Here is a 22,540-nt window from a genome sequence, read left to right as displayed (position 1 = left end):
TTTAGCTTTTATTATAGAGGGATCGAGTTCTGGAACAATGAGGTTATGCTACAGCTGTACAAAACTCTGGTGCGGCCGCACTTGGAGTATTGTGTACAGTTCTGGTCACCGCATTATAAGAAGGATGTGGAAGCTTTGGAAAGGGTGCAGAGGAGATTTACTAGGGTGTTACCTGGTATGGAGGGTAGGTCTTACGAGGAAAAGCTGTGGGACTTGAGGCTGTTTTCATTGGAAAGAAGAAGGTTGAGAGGTGACTTAATAGAGACATATAAGATAATCAGAGGGTTAGATAGAGTGGACAGGGAGAGCCTTTTTCCAAGTATGGTGAGGGTGAGCACGAGAGGGCATAACTTTAGACTGAGGGGTGATAGATATCTGACAGATGTCAGAGGTAGTTTCTTTACTCAGAGTAGTAAGGGTATGGAATGCTTTGCCTGCAAAGGTAGTAGATTCACCAACATTAAGTACATTTAAGTCGTCATTGGACAAGCATATGAACGTACATGGAATAGTGTAGGTTAGATGGGCTTCAGATTGGTATGACAGGTCGGCGCAACATCGAAGGCCGAAGGGCCTGTACTGCGCTGTAATGTTCTATTAACAGTATGGTAGAAACTGCTTCGAAACCGGCTGGTGCGTGTGTTCAGGCTTTTGTACCTTCTCCCCAATGGTAGAGGTTGTAGAAAAACATTGCCAGGGTGGGATGGATCTTTGAGAATGCTGGCGGCCTTTCCTTGACAGCGGGCCTGGTAGATAGATTCTATAGATAGGAGATTGACCTTTGTGATTGTCCGGGCCGAGTTCACCACTCTCTGTAACTGTCTCCAATCTTGAATGGTACAGTTGCCATACCAGGTAGTGATACATCCAAACGGAATGGTCTCGATGGCTCACCTATAAAAGTTGGCAAGGGTATTCGCCGTCCTGCCAAATTTTCTCAGCTGCCTGAGGAAGAAAATTGTTGGGCCTTTGTAACCAGTGCATCCACACGAAGAGTCCAAGAAAGCTTGTTGTGGATGACCACTCCCAGGAGCTTGACACTGTCCACTCGTTCCACCTCTGTGCTGTTAATGTGTAGGGGGGCATGAGTAACATCCCACTGAAAGTCAATAATGAGTTCCTTGGTTTTGTGGGATTGAGAGCTAGGTTGTTTTCAGTGCACCATTTTTCCAGGTCTTCCACTCCCGTCTGTAATCTCTTTTGTCAGCATCTGAGATTTGACTGACTATGGTGGTGTCATCAGTGGACTTGTAAATGGCATTAGTCTGCTATTTGGTGACTCAGTCATGGGTGTACAGTGAGTACTGAAGGGGGCTGGGTAAGCACACTTGGGGAGCTCCAGTGTGGCGTTAGTGAGGATGAAATATTGTCCCCAGTCTTCACTAATGATGGCCTGTGGGTCAGGAAACTGCGGATCCAATTGCAGAAAGTGGGGCTTAGTCTGAGATCACGAAGTTTAGTGATCAGTCTTGAGGGGATAATAGTCTTGAAGGCTGAACTGTAATCAATGAGTAGGATTCTTATGTGGCTACTCTTGGTGTCAAGTTGTTCTAGAGAGGAGTGAAGGGCAAGTGATATGGCATCTGACATGGATCTGTTGGTCCGAGAGGCAATTTGGAGTGGGTCAAGAGTAGTGGGGAGGCTGGAATTGATTAATGCCATGACCAGCCTTTCAAAGCTCTTCACGACCGCTGAAGTTAGGGCCACTGGGCGGTAGTCATTGAGACATGCTGCATGAGCCTTAGGCACAGAGATGATGTTGGCCCTCTTGAAACAGGCAGGGACAGTGGCCTGCTTCAGAGAGAGGTTGAAGATGTCCGAGAAGATCTCTACTAGTTGATCTGCACATGCTCTGAGTGCATAACCTGGCCTGGCATGGCACAGTCCACATTAAACTCCCATCTGCCACTCCTCAGCCATTGGCCTATTTGATCAAGATCCCGTTGTACTCTTAGATAATCTTCTTCTTTGTCCACTATAACAACAATTTTGGTGTCGTCCACAAACTTACTAACCATGTCTCCTGTATTCTCATCCAAATTGTTTATCTAAATGATTAGCAACAGTGGATCCAGCACCGATCCTTGGGGTAGATCACAGGTCACAGACCTCCAGTCTGATCAACAACCCTCTATCACTATCCCCTGTCTCCTACCATCATGCATTTGCATTTGCAAAATAATACCTCTCATTCTGTTTGTCAGAGGATGCACATCGTGCAGTTTGAGTTTAACACTTGTGAAAATTGAGACGAACAGTTTGGCGTATCAGTTTTAATTATTAATTTGAAAGAGTGCATATCTTAAATGTTGTATTATTAGAAAAAGTGTGTAATTTTACTATCTTAAGTGCTAAATTTAAAAATGAGGAAACACTGTGGTAAAGACAAAACAAAGTGTGCCTGCTTAATTATGGAATAAGTTATGATTTAGGTTTGTGAGGTACCGGTAAGAGGCTGATCCTGGTAATATTCAGAAATGATGCAAGTACTTCCCACACCCACCTGCCTCTACTTTTAAATCCAGATTCCAAAAATGATGATATATAAATTATACACACTTCATCACAATTGGTTCTGTCAATATGCACCTGAAAACACTAAAATCATGTCACTAGAGTCTCGGGAATAAAGTTTTAAATCCATATGTGAACGCTGCATTTTCTTCTTTATTAGCTGGAGTTGTTAATCACACAATTGCCCTCCACCTGTTTGTTGCAGCCGTACAGTGCCTGAAACGAGTCTGTTGGTGTCTTTCAGCATTGCACTATGTAGAAGGATCAGAGGAATTCTTGTTTTACCTATTCTCTCAATGTTACCTTTTTTCTTAATGGGCCTGTCCTTCATATCCTATTTAATACTGATTCCAAGAGACCACCAGGAATGAAGACTTGCTCACTTTTCTTTATATTTGGGAACCTGGATACTGAAAGAGATTTTAATTGCCCTATGACCATAAATGACTAACTTTTATTGTGGATGTTCTTCAAGACAGGTAAATAGTATCACTTATGAAGTTAAGGATGTAATATAAATGAAGTTGAGTAACAGTTTGATCTGCTTTTCCTTATTCTATAGACATAACTAATTTGGTGACCACTGAAATGGAAATTGCTTGTCGATCAGCTTTTGTCCCTCATGTAGTCAGAACATGGAACCATTGAGGACTTATAAATAAGCCAGACACTGCTTAGCATGTGATCTTTTTATCACTGCAGCTCTTTGCAGACCCACTGAGTGCAGCACCATTTAAGTGCTGGTACCATTTTAGGGTCTGTTCACTGTTATTGAGCACCAGCTTTTCTTTAAACTCTGTAATGGACTCTAGGTTCTTCCAGTAGATGAATTTGGATTGATTGCATGATTTCCTTCATCCATATCCATTTTGCAATCATGTAAGAATAATATTTTCTCTAACTTTGCCAAAGCAGTAAATATCAATAGTTTTTATAATATGATTTGGGGACTACTTTTAGTCCACTTTAATCTTTCTCTGAGTATTCATAGTTGAAATTGCATGTCTTTTAGGAGTTCAGTTAAGTTGATCTAGCTGGGATTGAGTGCTTGATATTTTTGTAAGGAAATAGTGCTTGCAGTTTGATAAATTCACTATCCATATTATAGATGAAAGACCTCAAGATAATGCAGTTCAGTGTTTTGGTCTAGCAGTCTTCTTTGCAAATAGAGTGGCATGATAAAAATAGATTCTTGCTAAATCTCAGGTACATATACAAATTTGTGTCTCTCTCCCTCTTGCTTTCTCTATCCGCCTGCACATGCGTGTGAATGCACGCACACACACAAACACAAGCACCCCCCATTAACCCCTGTGTGGTATAGATGTGTGGAAGCATTCCTGAAGGGACTTTTGAGTAGAAAGGTTTGGCACATATGGCCTCCATTATTGACATAAATTTAAGATTTACTGTTTTCTCATCCAAGGCCTTTTACCATGTACGATGTGTTTATGCGTGCAGTAATTAAGAGTTGTTTTTCTTTTAGTGATTTATCTAAAGCACTGAAAGAAGGATATTTTCATATTCTGAAATACCATTAATATTGTACCACACTTAATTTTCAAGTACAATTCTTTTGTTTTTCTGTTAGGCCTTTGATTTGATTGAACAGCGGTATGCAGCAGTGAAAATCCATCAATTAAACAAAAATTGGAGGGAAGAAAAGAAGGAAAACTATCACAAGTATGTCTTATCATTAATACTGCAAACAGAATTTTCTGTAGTTTGTGAAGAAGAATTATATGCACTATTTTAATTGTTGGTTTTAGGCATGCATGTAGAGAATACAGAATACACAAAGAACTGGATCATCCCAGGATAGTTAAGTTGTATGACTATTTCTCCCTGGATACAGATACGTAAGTATATGCTGCTTTGTGATTTCAGAATGAATATGCTCCATGCATCAAAAAAGCAATAGGTCACTTTCATATAAGTTGAAATCTGGGACTTACACTTTTGTCCCTGTAAGAATTTATATCATATATAATATAATATATTAAATAAAAATGAATTATCAAATCACTTTGTGGAAAGTCAACAAAAGGAGACTTTACGAACTCAAGACTTGCCTCAAAGATCACAATCTTGTAAATAAATTGACAAGGAAATTAAAAGTATTAACTTCAAACTTGAAAGGTGCAAAATGCATTTGTGAGTATTCTGTTTACAATTGTTTTAGTAGATTCCATTTTTGCTTCCGTAAATTCTGTTTGATATTCTTTGTGTGGGATGCTGCAGGTCAAAATACTTCATTTTTCAAGGCCACTGCTTGAGATTTCACTAAGGCTGTTTGTTGATTTTTAAGAGCTACCTTTTTCATTTTCACTAACTAATTTGCGTGACTGCGCCACCAAATATAATAATGCCCTTTGTATTCATGCTAATGTATGGGATATTGGACTTTCGTGAGCATTAATCAATATGTTCACTTACCAACCCTCCATTAAATTTAGGCATTCATTTCTTAAACATTACATTATTTAAGTGGACAAAAGATGCAACATACATTAACAGCAAAGTTTTATTTTACTTATCAAAGTAACTGGCACACACTACTTTGTTTTAAAAAAAAAAACATTATTTTGCAACAAATTCATTACTTCACTGGCTTCTAGTTAGCTGCTTGTTACTTGAAAGGTTTATAACAGTTTATTTGTTCCCTTTGGCATCCTACCTCCCTTTTTCTCCTTTTGTCACCATTATCTTCACTCCCTCATCCCTTTTCAGCCATTGGTTTCTCTTTTTCCATTCCCAATAATTCCATTCCTTCTGCCCATTCCACAATCACTCCGCCAGCTTCAGCAAACAATGTTTCCATCACCTTCTGCCCTTTTTTGAAAAATTTGCAGCAACCTTACAGGATGTATTTATTACTCTGTCAGGCATTTCCACTAATTGTGCTCGTTAATGGGACTCTGAGGGAGTTCTGAAAATGAAGCTGCTTCTTTTAGTCAGTCTCCAATCAGAGTGTTTTAAAACTTTTGAATATCAAGTGTGCTAATTTATTTTAAAAAAAACATACTGCTATACCCAAAAAACCGAGAAATGTGTGAAGTTAAGCAATTTCCAGTCAGTTAAAATTACTCTGAGGATGGCAAGTTGATATTGATTACAGATCTCCTTTTGTGTAAACATTTTCAGGTATTTATCAAATTACAGCCTGTTAGCAATCTTAAATATGTAATTTTTTTTCACGTTGACGTTTCAAGCATTATCTGATTATTCTAGTTAACTGCAGAGTTTGTACTTGAAGAAATGTAAATGGGTTTGAGCAAAAACTCAATAACATTTCTCATCTATATTTTTACACTTATTTCCTAATTGCACCTAAAAACTGTGCCCCATTATCATTATGGTTCAGTAAGTGAAGAAAATTTACAATGCTCATTGTTGATTGATGTACAGGTTTTACAGAGTGCCAAAGATTTTATATTTTTCTCTGACAAACATATTACTTTTATTGTTTATGGATCCTAGAAATTGTGGGAATTGTATTGGAATTTGCAAAAGATACCAATTTAAGAGAGGCAACTTATGATTAATGTGAAGGACTACAGAGGACGTAGGGTGAACAAAAGCAGTTCACTGTAGTTAACTGTGAATATATTTGGCAGTTAGAATAGGGGAAAGGAGTAAACTTTGAATGTTTAACCACAGACCACTGAGCCACCAATGTAGCACGGTGACTTGTGGTTAGTAGTGCTGCCACACTGCCGCAGAGGCCTGGATCTGATTCTAGGTGACTGTGTGTGAAGTTTGCACATCCCTGTGTCTGTGGGTTTCTACCAGGTGCTCCGCTTACCTCCCACAGTCCAAAGATGTGCAGGCGAGGGGAATTACCTATGGTAAATGTGTTCTTACAGGGATTTGCTGGGTCTGGGTGCAATGCTCTTTGGAGGATCGGTGCAGACTTGATGAGCTGAATGGTCACTTCCCACATTCTGTGTAGGGATTTCATGGTTTTCTAATCTGAGAGAGCTGTGATAAACACAGATAAATGGCTTTTAAAGGTGGCAGTGCAACTTTACAACATGGAGTAAAGACAGGCAAATTCTCTCTCAATCTCAAAATACCAAATGTCTGTAGTTTAGTAAACAAAATGTGGGTAAGATACTGTACAGTTAATATCTTCCTAATCTTGAAATACAGCAGTAGTGTACAAGTGTATAGTTTTGATGCACAGTCAATATTTAACGATCATTTCGTGCTACTGCTCAGCACAGCTGAGGATTGTCAAAACTGAAAGCAATGTGTGGCATATTAGATGTTCACCAACTTCATAATGGCAATAAAATTACATTAGAATGGTTTGGCTTCCTTTTGCAATCAATAAACTATTTGTCCAAAAATATGATAAATGTAGTTTTACCAACTGAACTGCAAATGAAGTGCTTTTATTTCTTAATCTTGTCTTCAGTGTGCATTCACCAAACAACTGCTTTTCATGTGTTCTATTTTGTAAAATGTGACCAGTCTGCCAACAGCCTAACTGCACTGTGGGACAAAGCCAGAAATTGCTGAAGAAACTCCAGTCTAGCAGCATGTGTGGATAGAAAGCAGTGTTAACATGGTCCAATGACCCTCCTTCAGAACTCATTGTGGAATTCCATGTTCCTTGCATTTTGTACAGACTGGCTTGACATGCTGGTAGTAATTTCCAGATACTATGTTTTGATGCCACCTCAAAATAATGGGAATAATGTATACATGGTGAATGTTTGGAGTTGCCATTAGCCCCAGTGAGATTCGTAACAGCTGGCAAGACTTACTTGAAAAGTGAATTGTCTTTATCAGTTATAAAGTATGGCAGTTTATGGTCTTAAATAAAAATTGAAGTTGTTGGAGGAACTCAACAGGTCTGGCAGCATCTGTAGCGAGAGACCAGAGTTAACGTTTCATGTCAGTAAACTTCCCCCGAACCCAATTTATGTTGGTGTTGCTTCCAGTTGTGAGAAATTTGCACTACAGGTGCAAACTGCCAAAGAACAATTAGAAAATGGTGCAGTTATAGCAAACCAACCAAATCGCATGGTGTCAAGCAGAAAATCTGTATACTGTGCCACTAGAAGAGTTATGCACTAAAATGTAAATTGTCTTTCCTTAGATTTTGTACAGTGTTAGAATACTGTGAAGGAAATGATTTAGACTTCTATCTGAAGCAGCACAAACTGATGTCTGAGAAGGAAGCAAGATCCATTGTAATGCAGATTGCAAATGCTTTGCGGTATTTAAATGAGATCAAACCGCCAATTATACATTATGATCTAAAGCCTGGTAAGTTTCATCACAGTCTGCCTTGTGAACTAACATGTTCAGATGCCATGTGCATTATTACTGATGGTGTTTTTTTCAAATGAGTTTTCATTTAAAGTATTAGAAGAATTGCAATTAGTATTTGGAGTTGACGTTCAATAAATTGCAGAAATACATTCCATGCAGAAAAGTGAAAGGTTAGGAGTGCTGAGGCTTGTTGGGAATTAGCTTTGTTTTGAGATCCTACAAAGCAATTATAATGATTTTTCTATTGTTTTCTTTTTGCCCTTTCTCTCCTGAATATAGCAGAGTCTGCTAGTAGCCCTCAACTCTAATGAGCGTGCTTTGGCCATTCTTAACGTGCAAGTCTCAACAGTATTAAATTGACCATCAGGGGCATCTCTATTGTTTATTTCAGCCTGGGTAATGCATAGCTCTTAAGATCATAACTAGACCAGGAGTGGATGTTTGACTTGTGAAGTCCAGTCTGCCAATCAATACAATCATGGCTGATCTGATTGTGATCTTAACTTCACATTCCTGTCTGCTGCTCAATAACCCATAACCCTTTTGCAGATCAAATATCTGTCTCGTGTAACCTTAAATATATTCCAGCCTATACTGACCTCTGTGGAAGAGCACTCCAAAGACTATAATGCTCAGAGTGATTACACTTTTCTTCTTTATCTGAAATAAAATCATAGAGATGTGCAGCATGGAAACAGACCCTTTGGTCCAACTTGTCTATGCCAACCAGATATCCTAGATAAATCTAGTCCCATTTGCCAGCATTTGGTCTGCATCCCTCCAACCCCTTCCTGTTCATATACCCAACCAGATGTCTTGTAAATATTGTAATTGTACCTGCCTCCTCCACTTCCTCTGGCAGCTCATTCCATGCACTGCCCTCTGCATGAAGAAAAATGCTCCTTAGGTCTATTTTAAATCTTCCCCCTCCCCTTAAACCTATGCCCTCTAGTTTTAGACTCCTCCACCCTCAGGGGAGAGCTTGTCTATTTACCCTATTCATACCCCTCATGATTTTATAGACCTCCATAATGTCACCCCTCAGCCTCTGATGCTCCAGAGAAAATAGCCGCTGCCTATTCAGCCTCTCCCTTTAGCTCGAATCTTCCATCACTGGCAACGTCCTTGTAAATCTTTTCTGAATCTTTCCAGTTTCACAACATCCTTCGTATACCAGGGAGACCAGAATTGCACACAGTATTCCAAAGGTGCCCAAACCATGGCCTGTACAGCCTCAACATGACCTCCCAACTCCAGTACTCTGTGCACTGACCAATAAAGACAAGCATACCAAATGCTGCCTTTACTATCCTATTTATCTGCAATTCCATTTTCAAGGACGATGAACCTGCACTCCAAGGTATCTTTGTTCAGTAACACTCACCCAGACTTTAATGGGAGATCCCTTATTATAAATGGTCCTTCTGACCCCATTGTTGATTCCCCATAAGTGAAAACAGCTGAAAATGTGTTGCTGGAAAAGCGCAGCAGGTCAGGCAGCATCCAGGGAACAGGAGAATCGACGTTTCGGGCATAAGCCCTTCCTGATCTCCAGCATCTGCAGACTTCACTTTCTCCCCATAAGTGAAAACATTCAATCAATGTGAACCCTGTCAAACTCCCTCAGAATTTTATATCTTATATAAAAGGTAGACTTTATTTAGCTTGTACAAGCATTTACTGTCTCATTATAGTTCTTGCTAGTCTTCTATCCTATTCCAATTCTCCCTTTTATTAATAATCTTCTGCCAAATAATAGAATTTTCCCATTCTTCTTGCCTATTACAAATTTTTGCAACATTGTACTTTTGTTTTGCATAATTTGATACTATCCTTAATTACTTTTTAACATCTCGTGGTGTTTCTTTTTCTAGAATTTTTCGTTCTTCTTTCTTGTGTTGGGAGTTATGGAAAATCTCCTGAAATGTCTACTAGTGCTTCTTTACTACCTTTTAATCTATTTTAGTCATACTTTGGTTTGTTTTTGTTAACAAAAATCTCAATTTTATGGACTACCACTCCTGAATGCATCTTTTTACAACTTTTTTTTCATTTTAATATCATACTTAACTTCCTTGGTTAGCCATGAATGCTGCATCCTTCTCGTAGAGTTTGGATTTTTGTTTGTCACTTTATCCAGCTTTTTCCATGTTTCCTGACTCCCCACATCTCTTCAAAGCATCTTGAAATGTTTTTCTGTTAGAAGATTTCTGCATGGTGTTGCTCCCTACCTGGGTTTGATGATGCACATTGTAAATCCTTTATTGCCAGTAGTGAACAATTTCTGGTGTTTTGCTCATTTTTGACATTGGCATCTTGGAAATCTGTCATTTAAAATGTATACTTTGACGTTGAGGAATGATGCGATTTAAAAAGAATCTCCATTCCACAGTTGAGAGCAAGGTCTACCTACAGAGTTGTGATTTTGGAAGCAGTGAGCACAGGAGACCAAAGTACCTGGGTAATCTCAGATTCTCTCTCTCTCCCACACTTGCTGCTCCAGTTCCTCCAATCACAGCTTCCCTCCCACCTCCTCCTCTTTCCATTTCTTAAGAAATGGATTCTGTGAATGGCTGAACAGCATTGGTGGGTAGGAGGAGTTCTGGGTTTGATGTAGCTGAATCCAATCTCGCATTGACAATCAGCAGGAGACTTTCAATTGCATCATTAACAATTGCTCAACTTCCTCTGAGATCCTTAGGAGAAAAATCAGAAAATAAGCCAAGTGGAGGGAGTCTCTGCTTGTGATAAGGCAGAAAAAGGCCAGGGAAACCATCACTTTGCCTCATGTCCACATTTCCAAGCATTCTCAGGACACTCCACTCTGCCAAAGCCAGGAATCGCCCCTTGGATCTTCCCTGGACTGACTTGGTACCACTGTCTTTGGCTGTAAATGTGGAGAAGCTAGTAATAACTGTAACTGCTTTTGCATTTCAGCCAGCATACTATGGTTGTTCTGGAAAAGCACAGCTGGTCAGGCAGCATCCGAGGAGCAGGAAAGTCAGCATTTCGGGTAAAAGCCCTTTAGGAAGCCCCGAAACCTCGATTTTTCCTGTTCCTCGGATGCTGCCTGACCTGCTGTGCTTTTCCAGCACCACTCTAATCTAGACTCTGATTTCCAGCGTCTGCAGTCCTTACTTTTGCCTACTATGACTGTTTTGTCCATTTTCTATTGTTATAGCATTTCTACAAATTGTTTGCACTGGTGTGGTGTGGCATTCTGAAAAAGACACTGGCCACAAAACATTGAAAAAATCTTGTGTGTTTGTATCAGCTACTAACTGAATAGATATGTGTGTGTGATGTCCTCACCAAGTTAGTATTTCTGTCAGGACAGTGCCTCCAGACTGCTGATAATTAGATTTTCAGTCTGATATTTTTCTTTAAAGTCCTCCAAAGTCAAAAGTTATTTTTGATGTGGCTATATGCTATGTGGAACTTTAAAACCAGTCAAAAAGGAAACGATACAACTCAACTGCAAGTAACACGCATATTTTATTTTACCTTTAGGTAATATCCTTTTGGTTGATGGAACTGCATGTGGCGAAATAAAAATAACTGATTTTGGATTATCTAAAATTATGGATGACGATAATTATAATGCTGTAGATGGAATGGATCTGACATCTCAAGGAGCTGGAACATACTGGTAAATTCTACAAATTATTTCAGATGAGTGCTTATGAAATGTCATTTCATTTCATTTCACAGCTTGGGATTCCTCTTTAACTATAGCTCCTATTGATTAAAAGGTTTTCTAAAATATATTGCAAGTAACTTGGATTAATAAAATTGCATTGTTGACTTCTGAGAAGGTTTGGACTTTTTTGTTTACATGATATCAGCATTGAATCAAAAATTCAGTTGAAGGTTATTACAGCATAGTGCATAAAAATTGCACCTGAACTGACTAAGTGTTCTAACAGATCGACCATTTTGCATTTAAATTTCTTTTGCTTGAAGACAAATTTAATTGAAGGAGATTTCCTTTTAGTTATGGAAAATGTTTTTATTTTAAATGGCGTTTTGGTGGAGATGTAGTTAATAACTTTTATGTAGCAGCTTTTAGTGCAGCCCTGTTAGAGATTTTAACGCAAAATCCAGATTATTATTGTTTCCGGTAAACTTTTTGATGCATTAAGTTGAAGCCCTTTTTCCACTCTAGTATCTGGATATCTAACATGTCAGATATCCAGATACTAGAAATATGTGCATGTGAATATAGATACATTCTCTATTCAACAAGCTTCTAGGTAAGTTTATTTTGTGGCACAGGCCTTCTGTGTTCCAGAAAGGAGTAATATTAATTTTAAAAATTGATGTGGATTTTGGGCCTAGTTGAACCCATGATGTTAGATGCTCCAACTCTATTTTTGGCATCTGTTAAACTTAACAGTCAATTAGTACTGCATAATCAATGGAGTTCACTGACAAATTTCAAAACATTTTAGCTGATAGTTTAGTTTCAATCTTCAATAGCACATCAAACAAAATGGCTGATTGTTAGCTCTGGTTAAATGTAGGTGGTTCATTGTTTCCCGTTGGAAGTGGCATTGTGTCTAGCACATGATGTTTCCACTGTTTGATAGACCTGTGTTGTAGCATCACTTCATTTTTAGGTAAATTTGGTGCAGTTCCAAGCATTTTCTCATCTTGTAATTGAGCCAGATCCCTGACTTGGTAATGATGAAGTAATGCATATTGCCAGCCATTGTTTTACATATTCTGGCTGAATTATTCTTTCACTACTGATGACACACGGCACTTCAAGAATAACTAGTTTGAGTTATTAAATAATAGAGATATGCAGCATGGAAACAGCCCTTTGGTCCCCCTCATCCATGCTGACCAGATATCCTAAATAAATCCATCAGTTCTTCTCTAGCAGTTTGATACAGCTGAGTTACATTTCAGAGGGCTATTAAAGCCTAAGCACATTAAATTAGATTAGATTCCCTACAGTATGGAAACAGGCCCTTTGGCCCAACAAGTCCACACCGACCCTCTGAAGTGTAACCCACCTCGACCCATTCCCCTACATTTACGTCTGACTAATGCAACTAACACTACGGGCAATTTATCATGGCCAATTCACTTGACCTGCACATTTTTGGATTGTGGGAGGAAACCGGAGCATCTGGAGGAAACCCACGCAGACATGGGGAGGACATGCAAACTCCATACAGACAGTTGCCCAAGGCAGGAATCAAACCCAGATCAGTAGTGCTGTGTGGCAACAGTGCTAACCACTGAGCCATGTGCCACCCATAATTGTGGATATGGAATCTCATTTAGGTCAGACCAGTTAACAATGATCGACTTAAAGTTTCAAGTTTAGTGATTCTTCAGGAGTCCAGAACCAGTTCTAAAGAAGCATCATGGACTTGAAATGTTAACTCTACTCCACTCTCCACAGATGCTGCTGAGTTTTTCCAGCACTTTTAAAAATTTATTTTAGAAATCCGGAATCTGCAATATTTTGCTTTTATTATTATGAGTGACAGAATTTCAACCCTAAATGACAAAGTGAATGAGGTGAGTGTTTTATGACAATCAGTGGTAGTTTCATGATCACCATACTCAGCTTAGAATTGAATTTACAGCCCACTGGCTGTCATGGTGGGACTTGAACATTTGGCTTGGGTTCAGCCTTACCAATTCAGTGACATTAGCACTAAATCGCTATCTTCTGATAATTAATGTATGTGGATGTTGTTACTTGTATGGACTTTGGAAGGCATTCAATAATCCTCCTCGTAAGAGACTTTCCTAGAATTGAACTTAGGAGTTAAAGTTGAATATAATGAAATTGAAGGCAGATTATTGATTTGGTTGGGAAAGTGACTAAATTTCATGAAGATAAAATAAGGATGGAGGGTCAGATGATTTGTTTCTGCATGATGTAGGAGCTAGTGGATCCTATTGTGGTTCCCAGTGACCATATCTGTAGTAAATGTTGGTTGCTGGAAGAAGTCCAGCTCAGAGTCAATGAGCTGGAGTCTGAGCTTCAAACATTGCAACACATCAGGGAGGGGTAGGGGAGGGGGACAGTTACCTGGTCACAGTGTTTAAGACAGTCACACCCCTTAGACCAACTAACTTGAATTCGACTAACGGTCAGGGATAGGAGGGTATGGCTGTAAGTGAAGCAGGTAGAGGGATTCAGGAGGTAGAGTTGCAGGAGCCTGAAACCTGTTGAGCAAGGACAGGGACTAAGAGTTTTGCTCCCTGGGTGGATTGGAATGGGGAGTACAGAGAGGATGAACCAACTTACTGCAGGACTGTGGTGCAGGGAGCCATTCAAGTGGGGAGAAGAGAAGAGAAATGTAATTGGGGATAGTATAGTTAGAAGCATAGACAATGTTTTCTGTGACCAGAATAGAGAGTCCTGTAAGTTGTGTTGCCTGTCTGGTGCTCAGGTTCAGGATATCTCATCTGGGCTGCAGAGGAACTTGGAGTGGGAGGGTAAAGATCCAATGTTTGTGGTCCATGTCGGTACCAATGACATAGATAAAGCCAGGGCAGAAGTTCTGCTAAAGGAGTATGAACAGCTAGGAGCTAAATTGAAAAGCAGAATCAAAAAGGTGATCATCTCTGGATTACTACCTGCTAATTGGCACAGCGTGAATAAGTTTAAGCAGGTAAATGTGTGGTTCAAAGATTGGTGTGGGAGAAATGAGTTTGAATTCATGGGACATTGGCACCAGTACTGGGGAAGAAGGGACCTGTTTTGATGTAACAGTCATCTTCTGCTCTTCGGATGGTTGGTGTGGACTTGTTGGGCCGAAGGACCTGTTTCCACTCTCTAGGGCTTCTGTGAGAGAGTGCGAGAAAAAACGGAATGGTTGGAAAGTGGATGAACTACACCCCAGAATTCTAAGGGAGATAGCTGCAGAGATGGAGGAGGTGTTAGTAGTGATCTTGTAGAATTGCTAAAGGCAGGGAGTGTCCCAAAGGACTGGAAAATCACTAACGTGACACCACTGTTTAAAAAGGGAGTATGGCAAATTACAAACCGATTAGCCTAACCTCTGGCATGGGTAAGATCCTGGAACCTCATTGTGAAGGATGAGATTTCTAAATACTTGGAAGTATATGGTAAAATAGGGCAAAGTCATCAAGGAGAGGTCATGCCTGACAAATCTACTGGAATTCTTTGAGGAAATAAGAGCAGGTGAGACCAAGGAGAGCCAATGGATGCTATCTACCTGGACTTCAAGAAGGCCTTTGATAAGGTGCTGCACAGGAGGCTGCTGAGTAAGATAAGGGCCCATGATGTTAGAGGCAAGATGCGAGCATGAATAAAAGCCTGGCTGCCTGGCAGAAAGCAGAATGTTGGGGTAAAAGGGTCTTCCTCAGGATGTCAGCTGGTGACAAGTGGTGTTCTGCAAGGCTCAGTGTTGGTACCACAACTTTTCACTTCATACATTAACGATCTAGATGAAGGAATTGAGAGCATTCTGGCTAAGTTTACAGATGATACAAAGATAGCTAGAGGGACAGGTAGCATTGAGGAGGCGCGGAGGCTGCAGAAGGATTTAGACAGGTTAGGAGAGTGGGCAAGGAAGTGGCAGATGAAGTACAATGTTGGAAGGTGTGAGGTCATGCACGTTGATAGGAAGAATAGAGGCGTGGACTATTTTATAAATGGGGAGAAAATTCAGAAGTCTGAGGTGCAGAGAGACTTGGGAGTCCAGGATTCTCTCAAGGTAACCTTGCAGTTGAGTCAGTAATTAGGAAGGCAAATGCAATTACAGCATTTATTTTGAGAGGACTTAAATATAAAAGTAGGGATGTACTTTTGAGGCTCTGTAAGGCTCTGGTCAGACCAGCTTTTGGAGTGTTTTGTGCAGTTTTGGGCCCCACGTCTCAGGAGGGATGTACTGGCCCTGGAACGTGTTCAGAGGAGGTTCACTAGAATGGTCTCAGGAATGTAAAGCCTAATATATGAGCAATGTTTGAGGACCCTGGGACGATACTGAATGGCGTTTAGAAGGATGAGGGGGGATCTAATGGAAACATGCAGAATACTGAATGGCCTAGACAGAGTGGATGTTGGAAAGATGTTTACATTGGTAGGGGAGGCTAGTACCCAAGGGTACAGCTTTAGAGTAAAGAGAGAAGACCTTTTAGAATGGCGATAAGGAGAAGTTTCTTCAGCTAGAGAGTGGTGAATCTATGGAATTCATTGTCACAGAAGGCTGTAGAGGTCAAGTCATCGAGTAGATTTAAGACCGAGATAGAGAGGTTCTTGAGGGCCAAGGGTTACGGGAGAAAGTGGGAGAATATAGGACATTACAGCGCAGTACAGGCCCTTCAGCCCTCGATGTTGCACCAACCTGAGGAACCAATCTGAAGCCCACCTAACCTGCACTATTCCATTCTCGTCCATATGCCTATCCATTGACCATTTAAGTGCCCTTAAAGTTGGTGAGTCTCCTACTGTTGCAGGCAGTGCATTCCACACACCTACTACTGAGTAAAGAAGCTACCTCTGACATCTGTCCTATATCTATCACCCTTCAGTTTAAAGCTATGTCTCTTAATGCTAGCCATCGCTATCCGAGGAAAAAGGCTCTCACTATCCAACCTACCTAACCCTCTGATTATCTTATACGAGATTTGGGAGAATGGTGTTCAGAAACTTATCAGCCATGATTGCTGATGTTGCCTCAGTGGTTCTCACTGCTGCCTCTCAGTGCCAGGGACCTGGGTTCAATTCATGCCTCGGGCGACTGTCTGTGTGGAGTTTGCACATTCTCCCCATGTCTGCGTGGGTTTCCTCCGGGTGCTCTGGTTTCCTCCCACAATCCAAAGATGTGCAGGTTAGGTGAATTGGCCATGATAAATTTCCCATAGTGTTAGGTGCATTAGTCAGGGGTAAATATAGGGTAGGGGAATGGGTCTGGGTGGGTTACTCTACGGAGGGTCGGTGTGGATTTGTTGGGCAGAAGGACCTGTTTCCACAATGCAGGGAATCTAATCTAATCTAATCCTAATTGAATGGTGGAGCAGATTTCATGGGCCGAATGGCCTAATTTCTGCTCCTGTTTTATGGGTAATGGACAGTTACTTTAATTGGCAGTTTTTGACTAGCATCCTGCAAGGAATGAGTTGAAGCATTAAATATTCACTGTTTATTAGCAGCCTGGATGATGGGATAGGAATAGGAAGTCATGTATATTCATGACACAAAAATTGATGGCAGTGAGATTAAAACATAAAATTACAGAGATTAATACATTAAATGAATGGTAAGTAAGTGGGAGATCATTCCCTTCGAATTTAAAGAATAGTAGAATAGAACAATTTCTAAATGGCCAGGCAGTAAAGGTGAATTCAGACACTTATGAATTCAGATACATAAATTTTGACCAGTGGAGACTCGATGGGCCAAAGCACCATTTTGTTTGCTGGACCTCTGACTCTGAATCTGATATAGATCATTATTTTCTTGTTCAAGGTATTTTAAGCAAAATTGATAATAAAATTATAGCCTTTATATCTACTGGCTAGAATATATGGATATCTGGACGATGACAACACTTTAATAGAGGTTATGTTGCAACTGTTAAAGCTCTTGTTAGGTTATACATAATTCAGTGAAGTTCCAAGTGCTGCATCATAGAAAGGATATATTGGCCTTTGAAGGCAGTGCCGCATAGATGTGGCAGAATGATTCCTGAGCTCAGAGTTAAATTGTGTGGAGTGGTTACATAACCAGATTTATATTCCCTAGAATTTAGAAGGTTAAAGGTTAGATTGATCGTATTTTCAAAATGTTGCAGCAAACAGGGTAGGTAGTGAAACAGTCCCTGCTGTTTGAGAAATCCAGGGCTAGTAATCATAAGTTCTAAGTTTTAAGACTATTTGGAGTGAAAATGGAAAATATTTTTATCACTCTGGCTGAAGGAGATACTAGATAAATCTAACTGAAGAGATCTATAGGAATTATTTTTTTAACTTGGGTACAGTTTGTGTTAATTCTTCATTTTAAATTGGATAAATGTTTGTTCGGCAAAGGTATTAAGGGATATGGGTCAAAGGTACATATGTGGAGTTAGGTCACAGATCAGCCGTGAATCTCATTGAATGGCCGAACCAGGTTGAGAGGTTGAATAGCCTACTCCTAATCCTAAATCCTATTCCTAATCCAGCCACCAAATGTATTCACATGAGGCTGCTGATGTATTTTTAATTTTAAATCCAATTGATTTGTTAATCAAGAGATGGGACAAAAGTGGGAATGTGGTTGGGTTTCATAATCTCTATGAATGGCAGAACAGGCTGAATTACCTACTCCCTATGGTCCTATTCAGTAATATTAACTAAATTAAAAGTCTGAAAATGTTTAATTTTATCTTTCCTCTCATGATAACATGTTTACTTGTATCTTAAGTCATGAATCTTTTGAATGTAATATTCGAAAACAAAAAAAAGGCACTTATGTGTGTTTCCCCAAAATCCAAGGTAATTTGCTGAATTCAGTGCAAACTTAATCTGTTTCTCTATTTTATGTTTAATTTCCTTGTATTTGATCTCATTCTTTTTGGTAGGAAGTTTGGAGTAATCCAGGGCAGTCAGCATCGATTTGTGACTGCAAGATTGTGTTTGACTAACTTGCTGGAATTCTTTGAGGAGGCTTTGAGAAGCGTTGATGAGAGTGCCATGTTTGTTGTAGTCTGAATGGATAGTACAAGAGAGAATTGTAGATCACGGTAAGAAATTGGTGGACTTGTCAAGTTGGCAGAAAAATGACAAGCAGTATTCAGTCTGGTGAAATGTGAAATAATGCATTTGGGAAAAGCAGACTAGGCATAGGAATGCACAATAAATGACAGGACAGAGGGGCCTTTGAATGCATGTTCACAGATGCTCAAGGTAGCAGGACTGGTAGATGCAGTGAAGTTGATGGTGGACTTACAGGATACTTTTATTAACTGATGTACAAAATACAACTGTAGGGTAATAAATCTAGAATATTATAAAACAGCAGTTCAGCCACAAATAAACTACCATGTATAGTTCAATTACCACATTAAGGACAGGATGTGGTTCTGTTAGCAACAATACAGAGATTCAGAAACATGTTGGCAGGGCTGGAGAATTTTAACTAGGAAAAAGATTGGGTTAGGTTGGTGTTGTTCTCTTTGGAACAAAGGAGGCTAAGAGGGCTAAATCTCGTGATTGGATCTAATTCTCTTAGAGAGATCCAAAACTAGGTGGCATAGATGTAAAATAGAAGGATTAGGGGAGAGTTGAGGAATAATGTTTTCATTCTGAAGGTAATGGAGGTCTGGAACTCTGCCTAAAAGAGTTGTGGAGACAATAAATTCTTCATATTAAAATAAAGTATACTGATATTTACTTGAGCTGTAATCACTAAGGCTATGGACCAAGAGCAGAAAAGTGAGATTAAGGTGGAATTTTGGATGGGCGTAGACAAAATTCATTGATTAACGCCCTTTTTTAAAAACGTTTATTCATGAGGGTGGCCAGCATTTATTGCCCATCCATAATTGCCGTTGAGAAGGTGGTGGTGAGCTGCCGTCTTGACCGTTGTAGCCCTCTTGCTGTGAGTTGACCCACAATGCCCTCAGGGAGGGAATTCCAGGGTTTTGGCCGAGCAACAGTGAAGTAATGGTGACATATTTCCAAGTCAGGATGGTGAGTGACTTGGAGGGGAACTTGAAAATGGTGGTGTTCTCAGATTATTGCTGCCTTGTTCTTTGAGGTGGAAATGGTCGTGGGTTTGAAAGATGCTGTCTGAGCATCTCTGTTGAATTTCTGCAGTGCATTTTGTAGATAGTATACACTGCTGCAACTGAGTGTCGGTGGTGGAGGGAGTAAATGCTTGAGGATATAGTGCCAATCAAATGGGCTACTTTGTCTTGGATGGTATCAAACTTCTATAAGTGCTGCTGGGGGGCTGCACTCATCCAGGCAAGTGGGAGTATTCCATCACACTCCTGACTTGAACCTTTTAGATGGTGGACAGGTTTTTGAGGAGTAAGGAGATGTTACTGTGTAGTACTCCTAGCCTCTGACCTGCTCTTGTAGCCACTGTTTATGTGGTGAGTCCAATTGAGTTTCTGGTCAATGATAGTCCCAAGGATGTTGACAGTGGGGTATTCAGTGATGGTAACACCACTGAATGTGAAGGGGCAGTGGTTAGATTGTCTCTAGTTGATGATGGTCATATCCTGGTCATATTTGTGTGGTACAAATGTTGCTTGCCACTTATCAGCCCATGCCTGGATATTGTCCAGATAATGTTGCATTTGGACATGGACTGCTTCAATGTTTGAGGAGTCAGGAATGGAGCTGAATATGGTGCAATCATCGGCAAACATCCCCACTTTTGGTCTTATGTTGAGGGAAGGTCATTCATGAAACAGCTGAAGATGGTTGGGCCTAGGGCACTACCCTGAGGAGCTTTGCAGAGATGTCCGGGTGCTGAGATGACTAACCACCAACAACCACGACCATCTTCCTGTATGTCAGGTATGACTCCAACCACTGAAGAGATTTCCCCCCTCCCACCCTCCAATAGTTTTGCTCGGGCTCTTTGATGCCACACTCTGTCTAATGCAGCCTGGATGTCAAGGGTTGTCACTCCCACCTCACCTCTGGAATCCAGCTTTTTTAGTCTTGTTTGAACCATGGCCAAAATGAGATCAGAAGGTGTGTGGTCCTGGCAGAACCTTATCTGGGTGTCATTGAGTAGGTGCTGCTTGCTGGCACTGTTGATGACACCTTCCATCACTTTACAGATGATCAAGAGTAGACTAATAGGGCAGTAATTGGCCAGATTGAATTTGTCCTGGTTTTTATGTACAGGACATACTTGGGCAATTTCCACAGGGTCGGATAGATACCAGTGTTGTAACTGTACTAGAACAGCTTGGCTAGGGAAGCGGCGAGTTCTGGAGCACAAGTCTTCAGTACTATTGCCAGAATGTTGTCAGGGCCCATAGTGTTTGCAGCATCCAGTGTCTCGAACTGTTTCCTAATATTACATGGAGTGAATTGAATTGGCTGAAGACTGGTATCTGTAATGCTGGAGAAGGCATAGATGGATCATCTACTCAGTACTTCTGGCTGAAGATTGTTTTAAAAACTTTAGCATTATCTTTTACACCTGATGTGTTGGAGACTTCCATCATTGAGGATGGGCATAATTGTGGAACCACCTCCAGTGAGTTTTTTTTAATCATCCATCACCATTCGTGGCAGGATTTGGCAGGACTGCTGAGCTTAGATCTGATCTGTTGGTTGTGGGATCACTTAGCTCTGTCTATCACTTGCTGTTTAGAATGCAAGTAGTCCTGTTTGGTGGCTTCACCAGATTGACACCTCCTCTTGAGCCAAGCCTGGTGCTGCTCCTGGCATGCTCTCCTGCATTTTCCTTTGAACCAGGATTGATCCCCTGCTTGATGTTAGTGGGTCGAGTGGGGAATATGCCAGGCCATGAGGTTACAGATTGTGCTGGAGTACAGTTCTGCTACTGATGGCCCATATTGCCTCATGGATGCCCTTGAGATGCTAGATCTGTTCAAAGTCTGTCCCATTTAGCATGGTGATAGTGCTACACCACACGATGGAGGTTATTCTCATTGCAAAGGCGGGACTTTGTCTCTGCAAGGCCTGAGCGGTGGTTGTTCTTACTATGCGGTCATGGACAGATGCATCTGCAGCTGGCCAGTTGGTAAAGATTAGGTCAAGTATGTTTTTTCTTGTTGGTTCCCTCACTACCTTCTGCAGACCCATCAAGCAGCTACGTCCTTTAGGACCCTACCAGCTCGATCAGTAGTACTGCTGCCAAGCCACTCTTGGTCGTCGACATTGAAATCCCCTGACCAGAGTACATCTTGTGCCCTTGCCATCTTCAGTGCTTCCTCCAAATGTTGTTCAACATTGAAAAGTATCAATTCAACGGCCGAGGGAGGATGGTATGTGGTAATCAGCAGGAGGTTTCCTTGCCCGTGTTTAACCTAAAGCCATAAGACTTCATGGGGGCTGAAGTCACTGTTGAGGATAACTCCCAGGGTAACTCCCTCCCGACCGTATACCATACCACTGTGCCACCGCCTCTGCTGGATGGTGACGGTGGTGCCTGGGATGTTGTCTGTAAGGCATGATTCTGTGAGTACGAGTATGTCAAGGTGTTGCTTGACTAGTTTGAGAGACACTGGAAAAGTACAGCAGGTCAGGAGAATTGATGTTTTGGGCATAGCCCTTCATGAGGAATGTGGGGAGTTGAAGGGTGATGAGAGATAAATGTGGGGGTGGGGGAAGGTAGCTGGGAAGGCGATAGGTAGATACAGTTGCAGGGGGTGATAGTGATACATCAGAGGGGAGGGTGGAGCGAACAGGTGGGACAGTTCAAGCGGGCAATGCCAAGTTGTTGGGTTGGATCTGGGATGAAGTGGGGTTGAGGAGAGGTAAGGAAACTGGTGAAGTCAACGCTGATGCCGTGTGGTTTGAGGGTCCCAATGCAGAAGATGAGGTATTCTTCCTCCAGTCATTGGGTGGCTTGGATTTGGCAGTGGAGGAGGCACATGACTTGCATGCCCTTGGTGGAGTGGGAGGGGGAGATGAAGTGGTTGGCCACAGGGCTATGGGGTTATTTGGTGTGTGTGTGTGTGTGTCCCAGAGATATTCCCTAAAACATTTTGCAAGTTGGCATTCTGTCTCCCCAGTGGAGAGGAGACCACATTGAGAGCAATGGACATATGATGAG

General features: G+C 40.9%; 1 protein-coding gene across 4 annotated transcripts in view; it reads left to right on the top strand.

Annotated features, from left to right (window-relative positions):
* LOC122551589 (serine/threonine-protein kinase tousled-like 1) overlaps positions 1–22,540 on the top strand; it is a 141,785-nt gene that overhangs the window by 113,423 nt on the left and 5,822 nt on the right. For 3 of the 4 annotated variants that reach the window (XM_043693715.2, XM_043693714.2, XM_087989054.1), the window contains 4 exons: positions 4,106–4,197; positions 4,284–4,373; positions 7,622–7,791; positions 11,308–11,446. In XM_043693715.2, coding sequence (XP_043549650.2) covers positions 4,106–4,197; positions 4,284–4,373; positions 7,622–7,791; positions 11,308–11,446 — 491 coding nt within the window. The remainder of the gene's footprint in view (positions 1–4,105; positions 4,198–4,283; positions 4,374–7,621; positions 7,792–11,307; positions 11,447–22,540) is intronic. The other variant, XM_043693717.2, reaches the window with a different exon arrangement.

This window comes from Chiloscyllium plagiosum, unplaced genomic scaffold (assembly GCF_037043375.1).
Source record: "Chiloscyllium plagiosum isolate Xiang-an unplaced genomic scaffold, Cpla_swu_hap1 HiC_scaffold_7, whole genome shotgun sequence".
Taxonomy (NCBI): Eukaryota; Metazoa; Chordata; class Chondrichthyes; order Orectolobiformes; family Hemiscylliidae; genus Chiloscyllium; species Chiloscyllium plagiosum.
The sequence above is the reverse complement of the archived record's forward strand: the minus strand, read 5'-3'. Positions and strand labels throughout refer to the sequence as shown.